Source organism: Apteryx mantelli, chromosome 2 (assembly GCF_036417845.1).
Source record: "Apteryx mantelli isolate bAptMan1 chromosome 2, bAptMan1.hap1, whole genome shotgun sequence".
NCBI classification, from domain to species: domain Eukaryota; kingdom Metazoa; phylum Chordata; class Aves; order Apterygiformes; family Apterygidae; genus Apteryx; species Apteryx mantelli.
This window is the reverse complement of record NC_089979.1, coordinates 118,917,891-118,944,714: the sequence shown is the minus strand read 5'-3', so window position 1 is coordinate 118,944,714 and position 26,824 is coordinate 118,917,891. Positions and strand designations below refer to the sequence as shown.

At 40.0% G+C, this 26,824-nt stretch overlaps 1 protein-coding gene across 1 annotated transcript in view; it reads right to left on the bottom strand.

The window, feature by feature from the left end:
* Nucleotides 1-26,824, bottom strand: part of MYRIP (myosin VIIA and Rab interacting protein) — a 234,910-nt gene that overhangs the window by 8,480 nt on the left and 199,606 nt on the right. The window contains exons 10-12 of the mRNA XM_067291337.1: nucleotides 24,921-25,576; nucleotides 16,733-16,972; nucleotides 1,024-1,218 (exon numbers count right to left, since the gene is read on the bottom strand). Coding sequence (XP_067147438.1) covers nucleotides 1,024-1,218; nucleotides 16,733-16,972; nucleotides 24,921-25,576 — 1,091 coding nt within the window. The remainder of the gene's footprint in view (nucleotides 1-1,023; nucleotides 1,219-16,732; nucleotides 16,973-24,920; nucleotides 25,577-26,824) is intronic.

The following is a 26,824-nucleotide window of genomic DNA, read 5'->3' as shown; positions in this document are numbered from 1 at the left end:
ATCGTGGGGCAGGTGGGAGGGCTTTGGAGTAGGAGAGGCCCTGTGCTAGGAGAGCTTGCCATTGCCACAAGGTATCTCCCAAAAGGTCCCTAGCCTGGGACTGTTGTGGGAGGGGATTTCTGTGAAGGAAACTGGTTTTAGCCAGGAAGAAGAGATTCCGGTTTTGAAAATTTTCAGGGGGCTAAAGGAAAACAGGTTCTATTTACTTGAATTGATCAGGACGTTATAATGGGACAGCCTGGATTCCTATGAGATCTTTAAAAGCTCCTAATGAAGGGAAAATCATCAAAATATAATCAGTTAAATGTGGTAAGAGGAGAAAATTGAAAGTTACAAGTATACCGACTTCATTAAGTGGACGCATAAAAACTTCCAGTGAACAGTGACTTCTCTCAATGATTCAGCATTAGATCTTCCCTTCAGATGACAGGTACTCATGTGAAAGGATGGAAGGCCAAACAAACATTTGCGTAATTCTGCTTCTCCAGTCTGCTCTTTTTAAGAGGACAGCAGAGCGCTCTGGGTCCCGAGATGCCCAGCACAGTATGCTAGGGAAGCGTGGGTGGAGGAAGAACTCCTCCACTTCTTGTCTGGGTGACTCAAGACCTGTTTTCTCTGCCTGTCCTTACAATAATAAGGCTGTGCTGGGACTTGGAGATGTGTGGCTTCAGCAAGGCATGGTGCAGCTGCAAAACTACAGAGATTCTAGGGATTCTTAGAGATTAAGTTAATTTTTAAGATAGGGATTCTAAAATTACCTATAAAACCAAACTCATCCAACTCCTTCCCCCAAATGTTTTAAAGTACACATCTAAAGAAAAGGGCTGAGTACCCCTTTAAAATAAGTATTTCTTGCTCTGTTTATGTATTTGTTTCGTTTAAATAACACAGAGTTAATTCTGAACATCCACTGATGCTGCCTAAACACTCCCGTTTCAGTCATCACAGGCACGTGTGCACAAACAGACACGCACTCACATGCACACACACACTCGACAATTTCGCACAGAGTCACGTTCTTACGTTTTCTTCCAGTGTGGTGAGCTGCTCGTCGAGTCTGGTGGGGTTGGTCCCTAATGGGAATGTCCCCCTCCCTCTGTTGTGGAGGTCAGCTGGGAAATCGCAGGGACCTGTGGACTCTGCTATCAGTTCCTCAGTGGCATTGATGACTTTTAGGACCTCTGTAGATATGTTGCAGAGAGAGACAGCAGAGTACTTCTGTTTTGTTACAAGAGTAGACAGGGAAAACAACAGCATTAAGTTAGCACAGAGGGACAATATGTAAAATACCTTGCTTGTAGCTGTAGCTTTTAAACACGCTAAAACAGTACACTCAGCTAGTTGCCATGAACAGAGAGAAGAACTCTGTAATGAAATGTGGCTGTGTTGGAATCTACCTCCCCTTTCCTTCTCTTTTTCCCATATGCACACTGATACAGCACCCAAATAACATACACATGCAGATCTCCCACAACACAATTTCTAGCAAAGAGCTGAAATGACCAGGTTCAAATCTTATCCCAAAGGAGCACAGATATACCCAGCTTTAAAATCAAAGTCAGCTAGATTTGTCTATTTTTGCAACAATTTAAAACAGATTTTTAAAACACAATCTTCTTTTTTTGGCACAGGCAAACAGATGTGGAATCATCCATCTCCATATCTACAGGAGCTACCAAATGGCAGCCACAGAAGAGGGAAAGCAATCTTCGGCAGTCCTATGAGAAGAGCAGTTTACAAAGCTGCTTGCTATGAATTATTTGATAGCCCCAAAAAAGAAAGGGCTATCATTTGTACCCTGATTTTTTTTGAATTTCAATTCAACATTTTAAAAATATTTATTAAATAAATAATTTCAAATAGTAAGGAAAAGCTTGCAGTTTTATCCAGCCCCTCCCCCTTCCCTTTTTAACTCTAAATCTTATTAATCAGTGTTCCTGATTCTGATGATTCTTACACAGGCTTTAGGCTTCAGGACAGCTGCTCTGCTGGCAATAAAATTTCACCTGAGGTACACTCAGGTATCACACTCAACATCCAAACTAGACAGCTTGGAGATTGATCCCAAGCTAGTTAAGTCAAATACAAATACTGTCACTGAATTCATGTGGAATATCTTCAGTGCTGCTTTGCCTATAAGGAAGTGATGGAAAGCTCAAATCTAAATTTACTTAATTCCCCAACCTGCAAATACTTGTGCATGTGAATTAGGGGCCTACCCACCTGTAAATTTTTCCCCAAACAAAATATCTGCAGCATCAAAACTGAGGAAACAGACAGCCTCTGGATTCTATAGAGTAAATTTTGTAGTATGGAAAAGTGTAACTTGTTAGAAGTGTCTTTAACACCAAATGCCTATTATTTTAAAACTACATTAATCAATATGTCAGCTGGTCTACTTAGTGGGATAGCGCAGAAATAATGTTCCTTTGTTTCATACAAACTCTAGTGGGTTTACCTGGAAAACCTTTTTTTATCACATCTTTCCTGTAATTAGCTGTTCATTTATATGTTAGATAAGACTTAGTGAAAAACTGCACTTCTTCGGCAGCGTGTGCTCAACAGTTGTAAACCAATACACGAAGGCATCTCATAGCACTGTTATTCCTTTGAATTACAAGAAATAATTAGATACATGAGATTAAAGAGAATGAGAACAAAGCAAGTATAGGATGCTACAGCACACAGATCTTTAGCTTGTTAGGAAAGCCAAATCAGTCCTGAACAAGTAAGCCTAGGACTCTGTTACCGAGAACAAATACTTGAACCGCATAAATAGCCTACTGTTTTTTCCATTTATTTTCACAAGTGCCAATTAGGTTAAAAACAGATCAATAATTTTATAGGATGGAGGCAGAAATCAATGTTACTTTGTTTTATTATTTGCTTTTACAAGTACCTACTTCTTATTCAGTTCTGTGAGTAGTGACCAAAAAAGATACAGGCCAGATACGACATTTTTTTCATCATCTTTACTGATATATGTTCTACATTTTAAGGAATTATAGCCTGAATTTAGTGTTCATTATTTCTTAAAAATTTGTATCCTTTAATGCAAATAATGGATTTCTAAAAAGGATTAAGTTAAATTAGAAAAAGGTGCTCTTATCCCAGAATACGAGAATTCATATTGGCATTTATTACAGAACAATTATCACAGAACAGTTTTTTGGGTTTTTTTGGTAAAGTGTTCTGTGACAGGAAGCTTTATGAAATCAAAATTTCGAGGAAAATACTGTACCTCCTCAATGTGTACCTGAGGGGGAGGAGAAGTTTAACAGGCAAGAAATATGATTTTTAGGACGTTCTAGAATTCTGAGATAAGTTCTTAGTGGCAGATGTTTGACTTTTAAAACCATGGATTCGCTTCACACTGAATGTGGTACAAGGCAGCTAGATGAATGTTCATAAAGTGTCTGCATCAATGAATGCATCTTGATCCTGGCCTGTTGGTATCTTTTCCTTGGATCAGAGTATCCCTGAAAAGTAGACCTCCCCAAACTTGAGAGTACAAGCAGTATTTCAGTGGACTTAAATTTAAACTTTGTGAAAGCTTCCTGCTAAGGATATTTGGAACTCGGCTTTGCCCTGGCCTGTGTTTTACAGAGAAGCAAGAAGACATTAATGTCTGCCAAAGGGAGGCACAAAAACAACACGTAGGGAGTTCAGGGGTTTTTAAATTGGGTAAAATTGTCCACTCAATTAACGGTTTTGCATATATTTCTACCTATTTTTTAGCAACTGTTAAAAGCTGTTCAAGCAGCTCATGTTCCAAAAGGTCCAGTTTGCAAACTGAGTGGGGTGGAAAAATAACACTGGAGAAATAATTATTTAACATGCGTGAGAAAAAAACCCGTCCTGAGGTTTTAGTATGACAAGTACTTGTTTTGTGTTCACCGTGGGCCCCTAGGGCTTTTGCCCCTAGCAGCTGCCAAAATAAGGTGTTATCAGACAGCCCAGCCACGCTAGGCATGAAAGGGAAGACCCTGCATGTGATTTCCTATTGGACATGGGGGGAGTGACCCCTAATCAGCCGTTTACACGAGTCCCAGAGCTGCAACCCTCAATGTGCAGAACAACAGCGTTTATGGCAGACCCACAAGATCAGTTTCCTTAAATGAACCAGCAAAGAAAGAAGCAGACTAAAAGCTTCCCACAACCCTCTCCCCTCCCCGCAACCACCCACGTCACATTTAGAAGTTATGAGGTTCTATAAAAATCACCTAAAATTCAGACACACGCACACCAAAATCATGCTGGTAGGTGGACATTTCAAGTTGCTATAAAGGCCCCTCGGCTGTCTCATTTATCCTGCCCTTGCAGGAAAGGTCACTGTTAACACCTACAAAGGATTCAAAGAGACAGCTCTCCTGCCTTGATGAAGTCTCACCCATCTGTCTTGTCAAGCAGTCAAAGAACTAATAAGGATGTGATAGACACACAAAACAATCTCTCTAACAAATATCTAGCACAGAATAACTAAGCATAACCATTCTTCCGGAAACACTGGGATGCATCCTGATTTCAGCGATGCTACCGTACATCTGGCTTACCACCACCTGTCTCAAATGAAATCAGTGCAGCTGCTCCAAATCTGAATGTTTGCACTGGTTATTAGAATCTATTTCCCTACTGAATTTGAGACTAAGCGTTTAATGGAATAAGGAAAACACACTTTTTATGATCATTAGCGCTCATGCTTACAAATACATTAAAGACACAAACAAAAGGAGATGCTCAATTTCTTGAGTTCTTTGTGGAAGAGTTTTAAAACTAATGAAAACTAATGAAAAAAGTGTGCATGCGCAAGCAAATATACATACACCAAAATGTGTGCATGTGTGTGTATATACAGAATATGATAAACACAGCAGCTTGTGAGACATCTTCCCTGTCATTTCTATGTGTGTTTGGATGAACAGAAAGGATTCCTATTTTGCTGAAGATAACATTTCAGCAGTCTAAGCTAGCTCTTAATGAACTTCGGCCATTTCTCTTCTCTTGTGCTGCCACTGCTGGTATTTCTTTTGTTTTTATTAAGGGTACTACACTGAGACTACTTTGTAGAACAGTATTTGCATCCTTGCACAAAAGTTAATGAGTAACAGAAATAAAGCAGGATGAGGAAACTGAAGCAACATAAGTGACCAGACTGCTGAGAGTGGGTGAACAATAAGTCCTTGTATGTATCCCAGCAGTCCACATCATCTCTCCATCAAGTTTCTGCTCATGAACATCATTTATTTTATGATGAATGTTCCTAATGCAGTTAAGTGACCCCAGAAGTGTTCTCCATCACTTGCACTATTTTTTTCTCCACATTTTACTCAGCCATTAGTATTCTCCCTTTTTGCTACCATAATATTATGCTATCATTAGGCTCTATTAAACTGGCACTGGGGGCAGTGACATGCAGTTTAATAGAGAACAGGTCACATCAACAGTCAGGTCAAGAATTAGAGCAAGGGAAAGTCTCCATCACTAGCAGCCCTGACAGTATTGACTATGTCCTTGATCACTTGTAGTACAATCATTACTTGTTCCATTCTCAAGTCGCTCTATCACGCTCCTGGTGGCATGCAGGTTTCTCAATCAATATCCCTCATCCTCTTTTTGTGGGGGCTTGAGGGGGGGTTGGGGAGAAGTTTCTCTTCACCTCTGGTTGATTAATCTTTTCAGAGTAACTGGACTGAATCCAGACTTGACGAAAACAACAGAAACCAAAACCGCCCCCCCACCACACAAACTTTTCACTGGACAGCTTTGAGAAGGCCCTGAAAAAAACACCAAAACTCCCTCTCCTGCACAGGTGAGCAAGATCTTGGATGCTGGCTGATCCACAGCGAGGAACAAACAGAGCCATCAATGCAGAACTACCAACGGCAGTCTTCACTCCAATCTTCACATGACCTAAAAGTGAGCCTGAACCACTCTATACCACAGACACTGGGAAAGAAAGTTAATATTTGCCTTGATATCTGATGAAAGACAAGTCTACTATGATAAACCACGGTGCTGAGGAAGGAATCTACTGTGTGAGTTTGAGACTTGCCTTTAACATCAATATCTTCACCTATGGGTGCTTGCTTAGGGAAAGAAAGCTATTGGCTTACAGAGAGAGCTCTTCTGTAGATGTCCGAAGTATGACAGAGAGAAATATAGTCTCTCTTTTCAATTGTGCTAGGTATTTCTCAACATTATATTTTAACTAATGAATGCAATCCACCGTCCTAATGTAATTATAGATATTATCACTAATTATTTGTAACACTTGGTTGCTACAGACAAGTTTCCCACAATTATGAGGAAAGAATTTTTTCTTTCAAGAGGTGAAATAATATAGTCCAAGTTGGAAATGGAAATATTTCTTAAGTCTCAAAAGCCACACAAGATTCTGTAAAAATATCTATGATTGACATAGGCTTACGACATTGCACAAATGGAAAAATTTTTTTTAAAAGATCATCCTTAAAGAAAACTAAGCTCCAACAGCTGATTAAAATAGAAGGGATAAAACTTAACTCTGAGAGTAAGTAAGAAAAATAAAGCTGAGAGGGGGATTGTTTTGTTGAACCACCAACCTTTGATGCAAAAAAGTGGTTCCTATTTTATGACTGAGAGAATCATACAAAATTAATTTTCTTACTCTTATATATGAGATGTTAAAAATAGTATGTATTTTAAAATACAAGGCAAGCATCTCTTTGCTCAGTGAATAAAATGAAAATCTGTATTAATATCTGATGCAAATCAGCTGAGACTCAAATAACACAGAACATGAACTTTCTTACCACCTAGAAGAATGATCAGGCAATAAACATTAGTAGCAAAGTGAGAAAATGCCTATGCACTGTATACAAAGTCTGCAATGAATTAATGGATTTGCTTATTTTTTAAACTGGGAGTTTAGAGAGATTTTTGAAGATCTCTAAAGTCAGAAATTGCTAAAAATCATATTTTGCAGAAATCAGCTTTTAATTTTCTTCTTCTGAAATTTTTACATATAAGTGACTACATGAGAATAGGAAGATCATACTTCTTATCTTTGCCCTCTGCTCTTCTTTTCCAATTAAAAAAAAAATTCTTATCGCTAATCTAACTACGAGAGCCAGTCTGCTCTACATGTCTACTTCACGCTCATCACTCCCATCATAACATCTGCCTATCTGTGATTTCAGGCTCTTCTGCTTATGATGATTACTGAAAGTGGCCAAGAGAATGTGACCTGATATTTCCAAGAAAATACTTTGAGTTTGGGAATTCTGCTTGGGAAATATGGAAACCCTCAACATCACTTTATAGCATCTCTTACTATGTAAGAGATGTAAGAAAACACAAGACAAAATAAAGTGCTCTCACCTGCTGCAATACGGTAGATAAAAACTGCAGCTTTAAATGAAGATCAAAAGCCTTTTGTTTTTCCTAGATAGTGGGAAAGCAGTTAAATAGAAAGGCAGAAAAGATATGTTAACATCTACGCAGGTTAACATTTATATAGGTTCAGACTTAGAAGTTGGGGATGAACAGCAAGGATAAAGAAGCTAACGAATATGTCATAAAGTTTTGATATCACACATATTACTAAAATATTTAAAATAAAAATGCCTAAGTGATTTTTGTTTGTGGGATTTAAGATAACAAATCTCATTAAAACAGGTACTGCAAAATGACACATTATTTTTATAAAATGAAACAAATGAGAAATACTGATTTCCATCATCCCAAAACAAAGTGGCACTTTGCAGCAGTGTGAAGAAAAAGAAGAGCCTGCTGTAGCTAAAATTTTTCCCTCTACATGATTGCGATTTGGATACTGCGTGTTTCCAGTTACAAAAGGGTCAGTACCTCACTTGTGCCACAGTCAGATGCTCCTGTCAGAAACAGCTGGGCTGACTTAACATGTCTTGTGCCAAACCACTTCCTACTATTTGCTGTTGTCTCTCTCCTAGAGTTCACTGCCCCAAAAGGAACAAGCGAAACCCTTCATATTACCACTCTCCAGTGCCAAGTCAGCAGGCTTACCTTAATCCCTCTAATTTATTTAAGTTTTTTTAAACTAAACTGACTGGTTTTGCCCTGAAGTAATGACACACCACACTGTTGGCTGTGCTGCGACAGAAGTAACATCCAGCTGAGAAGCAGCACTTTCTTGAAGCTCTTCCAGCTAGATCTGAAAGAGCTCATGTGTCACTGCCAAGTCTCTGGGTTGCTCATAAAAAAAAAAAGACAAGATTGTTGTTACACACAACAAATTTTTTGTTACAGTCTCTATTTTTTCCCATTTTGTTTCTGCACTATTATTTTCTGATTTTCTGTAACTGTATCTGTAAAACGGCTTTTACATTTACTTGCTAAGTAAATAAATCATTGGTAATAAGACAACTGAATGAGATTCCCATTTCATGCACGCTGGACAGAGTTGGCTTGGGCATGCATGGACTTAAGTATCGTATCTCAGATTAAATTTGAGTCTTGTTTACAAAGCTGTTGCATTCTGGAAGGAGTGGCTGATACCCCAGAGGGCTGTGCTGCCATTCAGAGAGACCTGGACAGGCTGGAGAGGTGGGCAGAGAGGAACCTCATGAAGTTCAACAAAGGCAAGTGCAGGGTCCTGCACCTAGGGAGGAATAACCCCCTGCACCAGGACAGGTTGGGGGTTGGCCTGCTGGAAAGCAGCTCTGCGGAGAAGGACTTGGGAGTGCTGGTGGACACCAAGTTAAGCATGAGGCAGCAATGTGCCCTTGTGGCCAAGAAGGCCAATGGTATCCTGGGGTGCATCAGGAAGAGTGTTGCCAGCAGGTGGAGGGAGGTGATTCTCCCCCTCTACTCAGCCCTGGTGAGGCCACATCTGGAGTGCTGTGTCCAGTTCTGGGCTCCCCAGTACAAGAGGGATGTGGCACTACTGGAGCAAGTCCAGCGAAGGGTTGCAAAGATGATTAGGGGACTGGAGCATCTCTCTTATGAGGAAAGGCTGAGAGAGCTGGGCCTGTTCAGCCTGGAGAAGAGAAGGCTGAGAGGGGATTTTATTAATGTGTACAAATATCTTAAGGGAGGGTGTCAAGAGGATGGAGCCAGACTCTTTTCAGTGGTGCCCAGCAACAGGACGCGAGGCAACAGGCACAAACTGAAACACAGACAATTCCATCTGAACATGAGAAAAAACTTCTTCACTGTGAGGGTGACAGAGCACTGGAACAGGTTGCCCAGAGAGGTTGTGGAGTCTCCTTCTCTGGAGATATTCAAACCCCGTCTGGACACGATCCTGTGCAACGTGCTCTAGGTGACCCTGCAGGGAGGTTGGACTAGATGATCTCCAGAGGTCCCTTCCAACCTCAGCCATTCTGTGATTCTGTGATTCTGTGATTCTCTGTGTGAAGCCAGCTGAAATCTCACATTTTCTGCACCTCTCCAGGTGGACGCAGTGGGGGTTTGATCCAGTTGCTTAAACACATACAGATGAGGTGCAGTTTGAAACAGCTTAAAGTATCTGAGGACTTTCAAACAGAGCTGTCATATATGACATGGGACTTGGGAGATATATGTTTCCTTTGGACCAGCAGCTTAAGGCCACATGGGATACCCTAGAATATCTCAGACGGACTAGACAGCCATACTTACGCAACTCTATTGAGCCCCAAAGGTATCAGAATTGGAGGAACACAAATATCATTGCTCATTTGAGGGAAATCTCTTGAATGGGATTTGTGTCCAGCAATTACTTACCTCTCAGTTTAAAACTGAACACATGCTTGAATGCTTGGCTGAATTGATAATGTAAGCTTTGGATCCATTAGCCCAGTATGAAGAACTAAATCTCTTGCCTCTTTTAGAAAAACAAGCCATTGTTTCACCATCCTTGGCCAAAATCCCTTTCCCCTACTGTCATTCAATATCCTGTGGATAGATTAGCTGCAGTTCTTAAACCTTAAGGATCATATTTTACAATGTTGCATACATTCAGTTTTCAATTCTGAACTTCAGAAGGCTACCTAGATAATTAACATCATAATAATAAAAGCCATGATCTACCAAAATGCAAGAATTATTCTGAGCATCTTGCATACAAAAATGTGAAACAATATATATACACACACATACACAAATGTATCTTCTGAGTTGTCAGCCCAGGAAGAAATGTCATTGTATTACACAGTTCAATTTTCCTAGGATAATAGTAGCAATGTAACGGGCTACTATACTATATTAAATCTCCTTGTTTAAGTGAGCTACAGGGTTCTAGTCCATTTGGGAACTTCTATTCAGTCATTTATGAGGCTTGCAGGCCTACGAAGCTGGCTAGCAGTTTGCTATAAAACCCTGCCCGGATGAACAAACCAACCAAAATTTTCAGGAGTTCCTCAGCAACATTTTAAGCTCAAAGAGTTGCAAGATAACAATCAACAAAAACTACTACACCTTCTGTGAGGACAGAGTATGCACTGGTACAAACTATTAACAGTTCATTAATAAACTATTAACCCAGTCAACAGGAGACATAAGCTCTCTCTCCTTGTGATGTTGCTGTTAAAACATTGCAGCTGTCCATACTGTGATGCTTTAACAGGTCTGTGATACACAGGAGGGATCACCACCCTATGGATGTTCACTGCCATCATGCAGCTTCGGACATCTACTTAATGGGCCATCTGTCTAAAAAGTAGAAAATGAGACTGCAACTGAGTGAAGCCACTCACATTCACAAGAACAAATGTTTCCTGTTGCCACAGCCTCCAGGTCCCTGGAATAAGGAGCTATTCTTCAGCTACATCAAGGCCATGAGCGTATTTCTCTCCAGCAACCAAGTCCCATGAGCCCTCCCTTGCCTAATCATCCCTGATGGGCCCCAGCCACCATCTCCGTGACCAGCTGCTGGCATGGCCACCAGCACACATGCCACACCAGGGAGCTGGCTAGCTCTTCTGCTGAGGAAAAATGCACCCACACCCAGAGCTACAGGCTATTCCTCTCACTAAAGACAGGTTCCAGCTAGATTTTCTAACAAATTTCACTCTCATCATACTGGTAGCCAAAAAGTGCTGCTTTACCTGGTGACAAATGGAGAAGCTTGTAGTGAGTACACCGTAAGATGTACTCTCAAAATAAAGAATACAAGCCTCTGGCATAAATAAATATACATGAAGATGATACTGGTAGTTCACACTTGCCTCAAAACAAAGCTTTATAAAACCTAAGATGAGTAAAATGTTTCCAGAAAATGAAGGCATAAATATTTTATGGAAATAAGATTTATGCTGTTATTCATACTATTAGGGAACTTGGATGTTTCACATAGGGAATAGGATCTCACTGTGCTACTTAACAAACCTGCTTACAGGTTGTCATTCAGAAATTCATGTAGTGAGACCTATAGAAAACCGCAGGATTTAAAATAATGTTTCTAAGCCTGGGTTGTAAGATTTTCTGAACAGAGGTAAATGCATAAAAGGATTAAAGGAAATTCCTTAAGCAGACAGCAAGTTGAACACTGAGCATCATGACAATGCAAAGAGGAGAGAAAATGAATGTTACTACTGAAGTTTAACTCATTTGCTCATCTTCTTATCTTAAGCAAAAAGTACAAAAATAGAAAGAAGCAAAAAGAGAAATGCAGGTAAGGCTTTAACAATTATTTCAGTTTTCATGTTACATGGATCAATTTAAAAAAAAGAACAGCCCCCTATCATTTTTGCAAATAACAATATCTCTATAACATAGTTTATGATAAAGTGTTCACAGTGATAGACTGTATTCAGACTGCCACATTTACTTAGATGCCACTGAAATTGCTTTCTAGAAAGTAATTCTGGGTTCTACTGTGAAATACAGTCCTAGCCTATTCATCTTCATGAAAGTATTAAAGGAGACAAAGAGAAAAGACAGCAAGAGCTAAATATATACCATTTATCATAGTTGGCACTCTTAGTATCATTAAGATACTCCCAAAGGGATTTACATTTTTCTTTTTTATTTAAGTATTTGGTTAGCGTTTTAGCGAAAAAAAAATGGGAAAAAATGTAAGGCATAAGAACTGTGCAGATCACTGTGCTAAAAGTGAACACCTAGGACGTTTCACTAACACAAAAGTCGCACAATGTGATCACGGTTTGTTCACATCAGAAATCTCGAGTGTCCAAGGCTAACTCCAACCTGAACACACAGCTGTCTGTGGCCCTTCATGACACAGCTGAGACAGGTAGGCTTCTCAGGAGCCTGCACATCCCTGAAAGACCATGAACTACTTCTGTAGCTTAATAATCACAAAAGGTTATCTATAAAAACAAGCCTGCTGTAAGCTTACATTCATTTTAGAGAGCTATGAACCTCCATAAGACCATTTTAGGCGACCACGAACTTAGAAATGTTGAAAATGACTGCACTGAAGTCCTCAGGATATTTAAGTCTAAGACACAAAATTAACCTGTGTTAATCAATACCCACCTAAATCCTCAGTATCCCACATAAACCAAATAAATAATAAATTCAAAGATCAGCATTTTCAAACTTGTATATTAAAGCCAGGCATAGAACTATAAAGCTTAGCTTGAGGAGAAAAGAACTGAGAACCCATAAATGTCCCACTGAAGACTCGGGGTGTGCCAATTCCTGCACTGGATACAAGTCTTAAAACAGCTAATGCCCCTTTTCAAGATCAGCTCAACATGGGATTATATGAGATTCCTAGCTTTTATCAAAAAAAGGAGTCCAGACTTTTAAAGGTACAGACATGTCAGATTTTCATAAGCACTAGGTACCTAATTTCCAAGAAGACAGATGTTTTGGGAAATCTTATCCTATGGCCATGTGTACTGTAATTAGAAATTCCCATGACTTGAAGTTGCTAATGTGTTCCAGAATAAAGCTTGCAAATAGGAGCACTAAAAGTTAGGGGGAAAGAAAAAGCAGCAAATAAAAACCATCAAGTGTACATCACTAATCATACATATTGACTCTTAAGACAACCACTTGATTTTTGAGGACCTGGTTCTTCCTTTCTGGGAAGCTGGGATTAGCAATATTGAGGATATTTTTAGCATACATTCCCTTTCCTGATATGTCTTTGTGAAATAAAGTTTCTGAAAGAGCCTGCTGTTAAAGTAAGGATGGCTAAAATACAGTGTTTGATCTACTTTCAGGAGCTCAAAGCAGACTGTAGGCACCTGAACTCTCATTTTAATTGCACGATTAGTTTAGATTAGTGCTTGTATATGCTCAATGTGAAACTTGATGCCCAGGTCAGAACTCTGGGTCTCTGGCTGAGAATGTTAAGTGCTAATATGAAAGATCAGTAATTCCCTAAACAAGTATTCTTCAAAAAATCAGACATCTTAAAGAGGCATCAAATTGGGACACCTGGCTTTTGAGGCATCTGAAATTACTCGTTTCCTGAAAATACTGTTTTCTGTACTTACATCCACTGAGACACTTCATCTGCTCATTTTAAAGTTATCACATATGTTTTATGAATTTAGATAGCTCTTCATATTTTAGGTTACGAAAGCCACAACTGGCAATATACACTGTCACCTTCAGTATTTCATTGTAAGATGTTGGTCAGTCACCTTACCAAAGAGAAGGCACATGTCAGAAGATTTTAAATCACCTTTAAGGACAACTGTCAAGAATAAGAATGAAAACAGCCTGCTGGTCTCTCTATAGCTTGAGCAAGTTCCACTATCAATTCCTTTGAAGTATGACCATGAATACCATTGGGATATTTTGGTTTCTTTACTATAGACAGAAAGAACACATACTGCAGCCATGAATGACTAAGAACTCTTTTTTTCAATCAAGAACAATAAAGAATTAAGAACTCTGGGCATTTGCTCTTTTTCTGAACAGGATATGTGTTTTATTTTTTTAAGCAAATGATCAATATTACTTTGTAGACTCCTGAGATTGAATAAATACAACACAAACTACAGATCTGCCCCAATGGGTGGGGAATAATTCTGAATTTCGCATGTCTGGCACAATTCTTTTGAGAACATGATTCTGAGTGGACTCCAGTCAGTCTATTCCTGGCACCTTTCTCAGGCACTTACCAAATGTCTGGAAGCCTGGCTGTAGGACAGGAAAATCTCACCTACCTAATATAACCACTCAGCCCTAATACTGTCACCTGAGAGAGGTAGGAGTTTCCAAAGATCTGTGGAAGGACAGTCAATTTGCTTATTTAAGCATTTCTTCTTTTCTACTGATTACACAATTGGGAAATTTCATCAAGTAGTTTTAAGCCAAATATCTATCACCTCCATTCAGAGAAAGGGGAACCAGTTGGAAACACAAGAACAAGCAAGGAAAACAAAACAACAGCTACCTTAGTGTAATCATCTGGAGGTAAGAATACATATGAGCAGCGGGAGGGTGGGTTTGAGGATGTCCCTAGGAGGAGATGGTTTGAAGCCATGTCCTCAGACTGTCTTAAGGGAGGGCACTCTCCATCCTTCCTGTAGAAAATGGGACATTCACCTTGGGCAGGAAAGTCAATTGGGTTTGGGTCCTTGCTTCCAGGAGGGTTTTTGTTTCAGTCAGTGATGGTCTAATACAAAATGCACACACAGAAGTCCAGTGCTGCCCCTTGCTAGTCAAGCATCCTTATCCTTCAGATCCATTTAGGCTCATTCTTGCCTGCTGTGTGCCTTGATTCACCTCTTGGTGTCTTGACTGCACAGTAGCTCTGCTTTGATAAGGAGTGTAGACAACACTCTAATGGGAAATCTATTCTTCATCATTTGAAAAGTGTTTTATTCAAATAAATATAAAGAACTACTATACTAGAAGGTGGAAGCAGGATCAGTTGATCCAGGTCTATAGAGACACTGTCCAAGTGTGCAGGAACAGGGTCAGGAAAGCCAAAGCCCACCACAAGTGGAATCTGATGAGGGAAGTGAAGGGCAACAAGAAGGGCTTCTATAGGTGTATCATCAGCAAAAGGAAGATGAGGGAAAATGTGGGCCCACTGCTGAATGGGGCAAGAGTAACACAGGACATGGGAAAGGCCAAGGTACTCCATGTCTTCTTCACCTCAGTTTAGTGGCAAGATCTGCCCTTGGGAATCCCAGGCCTTTGAGACCAATGGGAAAGTCTGGAGCAATGAAGACTGACCATCAGTAGTGGAGGATCAGGTTAGGGAACAGTTAAACAAAGTAGATACACATAAGTCCATTGGATCTAATGGGATGCACCCATGAGTGCTGAGGGAGTTGGCTGGTATCATTGTGAGGCCACTCTCGGTTATCTTTGAAAGGTCACGGCAATTAAAGGGAGGTTCTTGAGGACTGGAAGAAAGCAAATATCACTCCTGTCTTCAAGAAGGGCAAGAAAGAGAATCCGGGGAACTGCAAGCCAGTCAGCCTCACCTTAATTCTTGGGAAGGTGATGGAGCAAATCCCCCCGGAAGCCATTTCCAAACATATTAAAGACAAGAAGGTGACTGGGTGTAATCAGCAAGGATTTACAAAGGGGAAGTCATGCCTGATCAACCTGATAGCCTTCTCTGATGGAATGACTGGCTGGGTAGATGAGGGGAGAGCAGTGGATGTTGTCTACCTTGACTTCAGCAAGGCTTTTGACACTGTTTCCCATAACATCCTTATAGACAAACTGAGGAAGTATGGACTAGATAAGTGGACAGTGAGGTAAATTGAAAACTGGCTCAACTGCTGGACTTAAAGGGTTGTGATCAATAGCATAAAGTCCAGCTGGACACCAGTCACTAGTGGTGTTCCCTAGAGCTCAATACTGTGACCAATACTATTTAACGTCTTCATTAATGATCCGGATGATGGGACAGAGTGCACCCTCAGCAAGTTTGCAGACAATACAGAACTGGGAGGAGTGGCTGATACACCAGATGAGTGTGCTGCCATTCAGAGTGACCTCAACAGGCCGGAGAAATGGGCCAAAAGAAATCTCATTAAGTTCAACAAAGGAAAGTGCAAAGTCCTGCACCTGGGCAGGAATAACCCCATGCACCAGTACAGCTGGAGACTGACCTGCTGAAAAACAGCTTGGCAGAAAAGGACCTGGGGGTCTTGGTGGCCAGTAAGTTTGACATGACCAGTAATGAGCCCTTACAGCTAAGGCAGCCAACAGCCTCCTGGCTTGTATTAGGGAGAGCACTGCTAGCAGGTCAAGGGAGGGGATCCTTCCTCTCTATTCAGCACTGGTGAGACTACATCTGAAGTGCTGTGCCCAGTTCTGGACTCCCTGGTACAAGAAAGATGTGTACATACTGAAGCCTGTCCAGCAAAGGGCCGCAGTGATGACTAACGAATTGGAGTGTCTATCTCATGATGAGAGGCTGAGAGTGCTAGGACTGTTTAGCCTGGAGAAAAGAAGGCTCTTTTCAATGTCTATAAATATCTGATGTGAGGGACAGTAAAGAAGACAGAGCTGGAGTCTTCTGCATGGTGCCCAGTGAAAGGATAAGAAGCAATGTGCACAAACTGAAATACAGGAAATTCCATCTAAACATAAGAAAAAGTCTTTTCACTGTGAGGGTCACTTAACAGGTTTTCACAAGCTAAGTTCATTGCTTTTGAGGTGGTTCTGGAGGCTCACAGAAAGAAAAACACATGTTAATTGAAGTTTTACTCGTGCAAGGGTGGCATGCTCAGACCCAGTGTAAAGGACCTCATTTTTATTAAGTAACTATGTTTTATTTTCCAATCAAAAGTTTCTCTTTCTGGATTCTAGCTTTCACAGTGCTGACCCCACTCCTCTTACTTACCTTTTTTAACTCCTCGTGAATACTTTTGCCATTTTCATCTGAGGACAAACTCTCCTTCTGGTTCTCAGGATCTGTTTTAGGTTCTGACTCTTGTTCTTCACCAGAAGAGGTTTCCTTGTCATTCATTTTAGCAGCAAGCTGAAATAACCTGGATTTAAGTTCCTCTTCCATAAGGTCAGGCTTGATTTTATGATGCTGATCCTCACTGCTTATGTCTGTTTCTGATAAGTCATCAAAATCCTGCACAGAAATTAGAAGAACATATAATTACTGTACAGGTACAGAAAGGAAAGCAAAGAGCTTCCAAGAAAAGTATAGGTATGATTACTCTGCAGAGAATCTAGAAAGACACCACACTGTAAGCATGTCAACAAAAACAATCATGTCTTTGCAGAAGAAGGCCAGTAAAGCCATGCCTGTTGGATAATATTTATCATTTCTGGTTACTCTGACATTATGTAAAAAGGAACTACCAAAATCATTACGTATCTGTGTGAAACTAATAAAACAAAAGCCTAAATGGCATTTCTCATTACCAACACTGCATAGTCATCACTCTCAGTCATGGTCCAGATAAAGAAACTAAAGTGTGGGAAAGAAATAACTTATCCATGGTGACCTGGCAGTTGTGACCAACTTGCAGTTGAAAGCCATGCTCAAGTTCCCTGATTGCTGGTCTTGAGCATTACCAGTATTTTTCTTAAGGATTACTGGAAAATAGTTTCCAAAAATATCATCCTTATTAAGTGCCGTGCTTAAGATTTTCAGTTTTCCCAGTGAATGTTTCCATAGCTGGATCCACTATGGTTATAATTATTGTCTAGATGAATCCTTGAAACAAGTTCAATCTTTAGGAGCACCTTCTTTTCTTACTTTTTGATCCTTAAAGGTGGGAAGTACTCGGAGTTTCATTTAACTATGGTGTAACAGGAAAAAGGAATGGGTTATAGGAAAGGGTGTTACAGACTCAACCATGACAAGTCCCCTAGTTTGGAGACCAAACAGAAGAAAAGCAAAATCCTTTCACAAGTCTGCTTGGTAGGTTGTCTGCCCAGCACTTAATGTGGAAAGAGGCTTTTTTTGTCAGCCCTTCCAGGAAATCTGAAAATATCAGATGGTTATACCAAAAACTAATGTCCAGATACATACCAACTTATTTTCTGGAGCTGTGCTGTCCTGTTAGTACCCAATTTCCCTTGATTTCCTCTACAGTCAGTGGAGAGAGACAGGCATCTCCCTGAACAACCCAGTCCACCTATGATGTTAACTGCTTTCTGGAAATGCTTTTCTCCCTGTCAACTGCTAAGAGAGAGCTTAGAATAAGGCACTTGGTTTGCTGCTTCAGTCAAGTGCATAAAGTAAGGTGGAATTAGTCTGGTTTTAAAGCAAAGAATTCTTTGAAACAGAACATAATTATGCAAAAACACCCAGGGGGAGGATGTAAAGAATCCAGTCTGGAGCCCAGAAGTGGTAATCACACTGCAGTAGGTCTAAGGAGAGGATTTGGAGCAATTCTTTGATAGGAAATTATTCTTATTTGCCTTACACTCTCCTACAATGACAGGACCAGATACTGCTGGAGAGACTAAAAGCTGTGTTTTCTCTACCATCAATCTGGAAATGTATAAACAGGAGATTTGCTTTGCACAGCTACTCCATCTGCAATCTCAGAATCAGTATTTACGGATGGACCAATTACCTTCAATTCTTACAGTAACTGCTAACCCTGACAATTTCTTCATAAACCTTGCCCATCAAACTGCTCTTAATGGATTGACACATCGTATTCTTAATGTCAGTCTTCACTGATCATACAGTAAACTGTACCGTATTCTCTAGCACTCTCACAGTGATCTGGACAATTTTTGTCTGCAGTTACCTTTGAATCAATTATACAGATAAATTATTCCTTTATAGTTCACTTTCAGGATACTGAAAGCCCTTTTAGAAAAACAGGGTTTGAAAGTATATGATTAACTAGAAGAAAAGGGGAACCACAGGCTTGTGTTGAAATTTAAATTTTTCCCAAACAAAAAGCTTTTGCAGAATAAAAAGCCCTGTCACATCAACTTCCAAACTGTTCTGAATAAGATCAAGAATGAGACTTCAAATCAGTGTGTTTCCACTTTAATTTTATAATATGTTATGATATGCTTTTAAATGCATTTAGAAGACTGGTGTCATTTTACTTTTTTAATTAAAAAATGTTGTCTATATTGTCATAATGGTGCTTCATCAAATCATACTAAAAGAAATGGTAAGAAATTTTTCAGCCAGATCTTGCATTTCACTCAGCAATTCATTACAGTCCCCAGACAATTTTGCAATGGATAATACTGGCATATTGATAGACTATGATAAAAATCTGAAAGTTGTTGCTGAGTGCATCAATTTGTACCCAGGAGAAATACAACTGTAATTTATAGGATTTGCAAGATAGAAAGCATGGCTAAACAGTGCACTTGTATTTTAGGAGAATACACTTTAGTGGAGACTTGCTGCACCAAATGCAAGCTACTTACAGTTAGGCATCTAGTCTAACCTATAACTCCTCTTTATTTAATGGGGAGACATAGGCACCCGCAAGGAGCTTCTCTCGCACCTACCTAAACATGTGTTTTAGGATTACAAGACTTGCTAGCGAGCTCTGACAACTCTGCACCAGGAGTGTGGGCTTCCTCCAGGAATGTCCAGGCAGGAAGAGTATGGTTTACCATGGAGCTGAGTCTGCAAGGGAGAGAAGGCCATCCCATTCTGTGTAGATATTTTGGGCAGATCAAATGTTTGCTGTTCTTGTTTAAATAAGCCAACAAATAAGACTACAAAATCTAGTAGAGCAGTGAGGAAGGCTGTCAGTTCAGAGATGCAGGTCCTCCCACATTGCCACCTCATCTGCTGCACCACAAAGTACTGACAGACGGCAAGAATCCACACATGATTCCTGTGGAGGCGTCTTCTGCAGATCTATTTAGCTTTTAACTGCTTAGCAGTTGTATCAGAATAATAATGCACATGTACTCTTATGCAAAGTACCACCAGTTACTGTAAGGAATCCATAGTGAGAATGGCAGTCACAACTCCTCTTGACCCTGAAAAGATACCGGTCTTCCAGATCACACATTGCAACACCTATTAGGTTGATCTCTGCTGCCCGTACCCAAAGCTCAGTTAAATCATGTAGAGACCTTCAGCTGACTTGCCATGCATTTTGGATGAAGGCCTGACAGGACAATGTAGCTAAGTCGCCCAGCTTCAGCAGGATAAAAATGAGGACATAGTTTTATGAGACAAGGTGAGATAAGATAACATCCCAGTGCTGCTGAAATGGAGCTATCCTGCACCTTTCCTTCCTTTCCTCGGCTGTAATGACTTATGCAGGCTCAGCAAAGGGGTCCAAGTATGCCAGAGCTGACACAGGGTGGGTATTGGACCACGCTGGAGGCAGGGGAAGGGAAGGCACAAAGGCAGATAGGAAGAAGATATTCCTCTTGGCAGCATCAAACTACTACGTTACCTCAGCCACATGTGCAACCATTACCTGAAACATTCTCAATTCTAGCTTATGCTTTAATGCAGGTAAAAGAATTTTCCTAACTCATTAGCATAGAAACTTGAAGAACTTTTTGCTACATTTCCCAACATAGGTGAAAAACATGAGTTGCCTAGACATCCCTAGGCTTTCATTCTGCATTAGCTAAACTTGTGTTATGAATACACATCTTTTCTTGGGGGAGGACCCACCCCGAGGGAACTGAGTTTATTACAGCTGCATTCAGGTATGTCCATTAGCCAACTTTCTGCTTCCCAGCCTCCTTGCAGTGAGCAGGTGGAGTATTTACATTTGCAAGACCCGTTAGCTCCGGCTTACACACAGAGATAATGATATCCTATAATGGTACACTCTGATTTTTGTTAGTGGTAGGCTGCTTGGCTTGTGTGTTGAGCTTTTTTGATGGTGGCAGTGAACTATTCGTGACAAGATGGTACCTCTTTCATGAATTAACAGATTAAAAAAATGCATTAGAGGACACGGCAACAGATAAAAACAATAAATACACTGAAAGGTACTATTATTATTTTTATGGATGCTATCTTAAACTTCACTATTCTTGTTTACTGTTCATGCTTCAGCTCCATCTGGCAAGTTTATGACATCTTTGTGTTTGTATAAATTGTTGTCTAAGTTCTCATTTGCCTCTATCAGTAGCAAATAACACTAACATCTGCAAACAAGAATAAAGGGCCAACAGTTTAGCTGAAAACAGAGCTTCAACAAAGACCTGGTAGAATAACACAGCCACGAGCCCAGTTTCACTGAAAGAAAATCACGTGTTTCTAACTCAAATGTAAGCCCTTTGCAGACAATGAAATAGGAAACACACTTTTTCTAATATATGTTCTGCAAATCCTTGCATGCCTTGATAACTCAGTGTAATCCTAACATACAAAAAAAGCCCCAAAATAAAGCAAAGCAAAGTACTGGTTTGGAGACTACAGAACCAAACCCATGTTACACTGGAAAGCCTTGAGAGAAAGCACCATCCATATAGGAAACCGAGATTAGAAACTGCAGAGGCTTTAGAAGAAGACAGCACAAACTGTGAGGCTTGAAAGCAGTTTCTCAGTGAGAGCCAGTGTACTTTACAGGGATGTGATTTTCAGTAATTACATCCCAAGCGCCATCCCGTGGGGACTGGCAGTCTGACAGCCGTCACCCGCTACCTGGCTGCAAGGCAGAAGTGGCAGCAAGGCTGTAATTAACAGGTAGAGCCTTTTCATAAAAGAAACAAGCTCCTAATGAAGGCAGTGCCTTCACCTGAAGCAATTAAGCAGCTCCACTTTGCATCCAAAATACAAGAATTACAGTTACACTAAGCAACGTCTCCTCTCAAAAATATAACGAAAGACAAAGTTTCTGCAGACACAGACCAGTGGCTTGAGTGGTCATTTCTTATAAATAAATTAGAATTTAAAAAATAATTATCTTTAAAAACAGGGAAGGTAGAAGTAAGAGTGCACTTGCCAATCAAGCTGTGCTTCTTGATTCAGGTTCCATAGGAACATTAGTCTTCTGTTATATATGCAATCCAGTTATCAGAAACTTATTACAGTAGGACTTCAGTTTTATCAGGACAGTTTTCATGTCCATGTGTACTTGCTCCATGACTGCATTTACAGCGTTTCTATAGGCAACCCACTAAAACAGGGTTATTCTTTTACCTACCATAAAGTGGCAAAAATATAAAACAACATGTCTTGGCGTCTATTTTCAGGGTCCCCTTTTTAAGTCATTCCAGACTCATATAATCAATTCTCCTCAGTCACAAAGCTGGCATTCTAGTTTTGAGCCTAAATCTGTTTCAAAAATGCCACAGCATTCTTCTAATCCAGGTACTGGATCTGGATCAGAAAAATCTAATTTTTAATAGAAATTCAATTGTGAGTTATAAAATGACTGCAATTGTTTCAGAATGTCATTGCTTACAATTCTCTAAATTTGGAGCAGGGAGAGAAGGGAGGGCCCATTTTCATTTCACTGTAAGGCTGGTAGCGACCATCATTATTTGAAAATTAAAAAAGAAAACCAAGCTTTTAGACTGCAAGACTGAAGTCCCATTCCACAATGCAGATGAAAACACAGTGGTTAACAAATAATCATGTTATTACTGCAGTGCAGTAAAATAAGGAAAAAAGTATGCTTCTTTACAGCAATTTGCATATGATGAGTTGGGTCAGTTTCTGATGCCCAGATGCAACATGGTTTAGAAGAGCATTTTGTATGTTTTCAGGAAATTCTCTCTGTATAATCTCAGCACGTGAAAATCTGTGATTTATTTAAGACCTCACAAAGAAGCTTCCTTAAGTTTACGCTGCCTGCAACTTACCAAGAAGCGAGACTGTCATTTTGTACAAACTACTTATATGTTGGGCTCTCTCTGCTTCAGGCTCAATCATTTTACCAGGATCAATACATTACTGTGGGGATTATGTGAAACCCTGTCATCCCTTTTATTCTCATTTTTCTAAGCAGCCTAAACAATGGCTGGTTAATTTATTATCATACCTCAAATCATATTCCCTATGCTCTGAATCCTTTTAATTGCTTTCTAGAATATTACAGTCCTAGCAACGTTGTTGCTATAAAGTGTATTAGCCAGTCCACTCTTGCTCTGAATAGTGCTTTATGTACAGGAGGCTGGAATAACACTTCAGTGAAGGTAGGCACCAACTGTCAAATCAGCATTGTGTGTGTGTGTGTGTGTGCGTGTTTGTGTCAACACAGACTAAAGCAAACACACTCTCATTACTATACATAAAATTCTTAGTTCTTCAGTAACTCATATGCTTATTTTCTGTGTTGCAAGTGAATTTTATTACTTCAGAAACACTAGTGTGATCTCTGCCTGTTTCACTGTGACTGAGGGAGCAGGAGAGCAGGAACAGCAGCAGAAATAGTCTCTTTTTGTCTAAATGGTAAAATGAAGGGGAAAATTGGTCAGAATCCCAACCCCTGCATTTTGAGCACAACAGAGAGCTATAAGCAGCACTTAAGGGACAAGGCAACTCACAAGAGCGTTGAAAAGGACCATCTCTTTTCTGCACCAGCTTGCATTTTGAAGTATGCACTGTAAGCTGCTGAAGGATGTAGTCAAGTATGTCTAGAAGCTCCCTGCCTCTCTGTGTTTGCTACAGGAGGAATGTCTCCAGGACCTTACCTGTGAGCTCTCTTTTCTGCTCTCTGCAGAGCAGCAGTAACTCAAAAGCCACAATATGAATACAGACATGCATGCACACACAGAACATGCACAAATATGCAAAGGTATAAATGGAAATGTGAAAGTCCCTGTATGAAGGATGGTCTTCCTGCATCCCTGGAAAGTTCTGTAATTCTGCCTGATGTTTTAAGAAGTCATTAATGGCCACTGATACGTCATTAGAGCATAGACCATATATAACTCCCCTTCAACAATTATAGATTATAAATGTAAGAGGACATGACTATAAATGAATCAGTATGGAATGCCCACACCTGTCTCCTAAGAGCAGATGGAACAGATAAAGAATTATCAACAGTATACCCAGCATAAAAAACCTGCTGAAATCCTAGAATCCTAATCTTGACTTACAATCAGTTGTGTAGATGTCTTTCTATCAGAGATATGGGCTAGTAGTATAAGTAAAGAAAAATAATTCCAGACATCCTGAACTACTCAGATGACTTTAAAGATTGGATGAAGTTGCTTATAGACAGCGGCATGGGGAGAAGACAGCATTTATTTCCTTGCTTCAGGCTTACCGTTATTCTACTACAGAAATGATCCTGCTACAGAATTTGAAAGTTAGCATATGGGAACGGGACCTGGACAAGGGGTTTAGTATTCTCCTTACCCAGATGGGTAATTACAGCTAGATGTGTGCTTGTAAGGCTAGAAAATTTTGCGGGACAACTGGATCCCTTACATAATTTGAGTTCCAGGCCTGGAGAAACTCTAAACTGAAAAGACTACTCTATTTTCTGGTTATATCACACTTATTGTTTAAAGCAAACGTTTGGGGGGTACTTTGCTGTCTGAAAGTTGTATGATGAATTTTTCCAAGTTAGAGCTGTTATATTCTGCTGGAGGAAAAGTTTGCTTTCTAACAAAAGACAATTATTTGAATGAAGTTTGTAAACACTCACCCTAACAGACCGGTTACTCATAATCAGGAGATCAATTAAAAGGAGATTTCACTTGGACCATATTTCAAAAACACCCCTTCCTGAATTTCTGCTCATTAGCTTTATCCCTTACCAGGACATTTACAAACAGCACAGAGTAGATTCCAAGCCAGGTCAGTTGTTTCTTATTCCAAGAAAAAGGAAAAAAAAAAAGTGATTACTCAATACACTAACATTTGTTAGCTGTTTGCAAATTCTGACTTTTTTGTTTCAAGAACACTGTATTTTACAGCATTAATAATGTCACTCACCAGGTGTGGAAGTGGCAGATTCGAGAAAGAAGCAAAGACTGTTCATGGTATATGGAACACTACTTTTGCTTCTTCTCAGTTTTGTGACATAGCAGGATAAAGCTTGCAAAAACACTCCCCCCTCCTACTTAGGGTTCATATGTTACTGTCATCACTGTCAGCTGGTTTTGCCCAGCTTTTTTTTGATACCATATTCAGTAAAATCAAATACAATTACCTGAGCTGTGCTTAAATTCTTCTTGTTGGTTTTTGTGTGATTTTTTCCTTCACTTAATTCTTCAGAGATCATTTTGTTCTTTCTCCACCATCTTGATCTCTCTTCTAAATCATAGTGGACTTCTCCAGGCTCACTGCTGTCTGAATTCTCTAAGCTGGTTGCCTGTGGATTGAAATTTACATCCAGCTCTCCATGGAAATGTTTTTTTTCCATTCTGGGCTTATCACCTTGAGTTCTGCTCTGTACCCAGAGAAGTTTGCTAGGTCCTTTCGCTTCCTGGGAAGAGTTTACTGAAGATGTTTCAGAATCAGAGAACAGTGTCTCAGTATTTGTGTATAATCCAGAGGAAGGTGAGGTTACTGCCTGGTACTGGTCATTGCCATAAACCCATTCAGGATTGTACTGGGAATCAGTATAATATAAATCATCTGATAATTGCCGAGGTCTCCAACGCAGCTTGTTCAAGGCCACATTCCAGTCATAGTCATCCTCGCTGTCTGAGCCCATCTCGTCATATGCAGACACAATGCTGGATTCATTCTCCAAAGCTTTGAATACTTGACTCTTTGGTTTAGCGAGCATTCGAGGATGAGGCAAAGTGACATTCTGCAAAGCTACCCAGTTTCCATCAGTGCTTTGAAAAACTGGAGGCGGATCTATGAAAACGAAATGAGAACAACTTCTTCAATTATCACTATGTTATCACAGTGTGAAAGGCTCATTTTCCATTGCCAGTTTCCAATCAACTGGCCACAAATTGGAGGGTTCAACAAAAGCAATGAACAAATGTACGTGTTGCTGCTACATGAATTCTCTCATATTCTGAGCCATGCTGACATATTCTTTTTTCAGAAGTCACCATTTACAAGTTATGGAGATGGCTTTTAAAATGTAAGAGTGTTTGGCCCATGGCTTTGTTCTAAAAGGATTAGGAAAGGATGAGGTAACATCAGTACATGGACATGTATAAATACTGTTTTGCAAACGTCTTCAATTCTGGGTGCAGTTTCGGTCCCTCATCTCAAAAAGGAAAAATGGAAAAAGGATCTGAGAAAGGCAATAATGGATGAGCCAAGTTCTGAAATGGCTTCCATTTAAGGAAGGATTTAGTGAGCCAGAGCTCTGCAGGCTGGAGAAGACTGAGAGGCTACATGATAGATGAGTGGCATAAACAGCATGGACAGGGGATCTCTTCCAGTTTAACTACTAGAGGACACCAAATGAAACTAGTAAAACCTAGGTGCAAAACAAACAAAAGAAAGGAGGGGGATGTAATGGGGACCAGACCTGTGGAGCTTCTTGCCAAAGGATGTTACAGATGCTAGAAATTTATCTCAGATAAAATGGAGATGGCTATGTACATGGAAGGGAAATCCATTGAGGGTTACTAAATACAGAAAAACACTTCCAGCTGAGGCAGTCCTTAAACTGAAAGTGACTGGAGGCTGGGAGCATACTCAGAGGCAGCATAAATATACTTGCTCTTTCTTGTAATCATTTTTAGGCACTTGCTTACGGCTTCTGGTGCTGCTGCTGTTGTAGTCTAGATTAAATTGGCTTTTAGTCTGACCAGCATAGCTGCTGTTATATTTTTAGACTTTTTCAGGGTGTTTTTTACAATTTTGAGAGAAAAATATGCCACAAATATGGTCAAGAAGTGCTGTATAATTCACAGAATTTGCATTACTTGTAAATTAATTTTCCATTTCCAATTAAACTTGAAAAGTCTCTTAATCGGAAATGTGAATGTGTGATGTCTCTACCTCCCACAGCAGTTGAACAAGCAAGCAATATTTACATTATTTACATATTTACATTATTTACAAGATTTACACAGTCATCTGGGCATGCTGAACCAACTTCTGTCAGCTTGCAGATTCCTTTCAGAGGCTCAGTTTGCCATT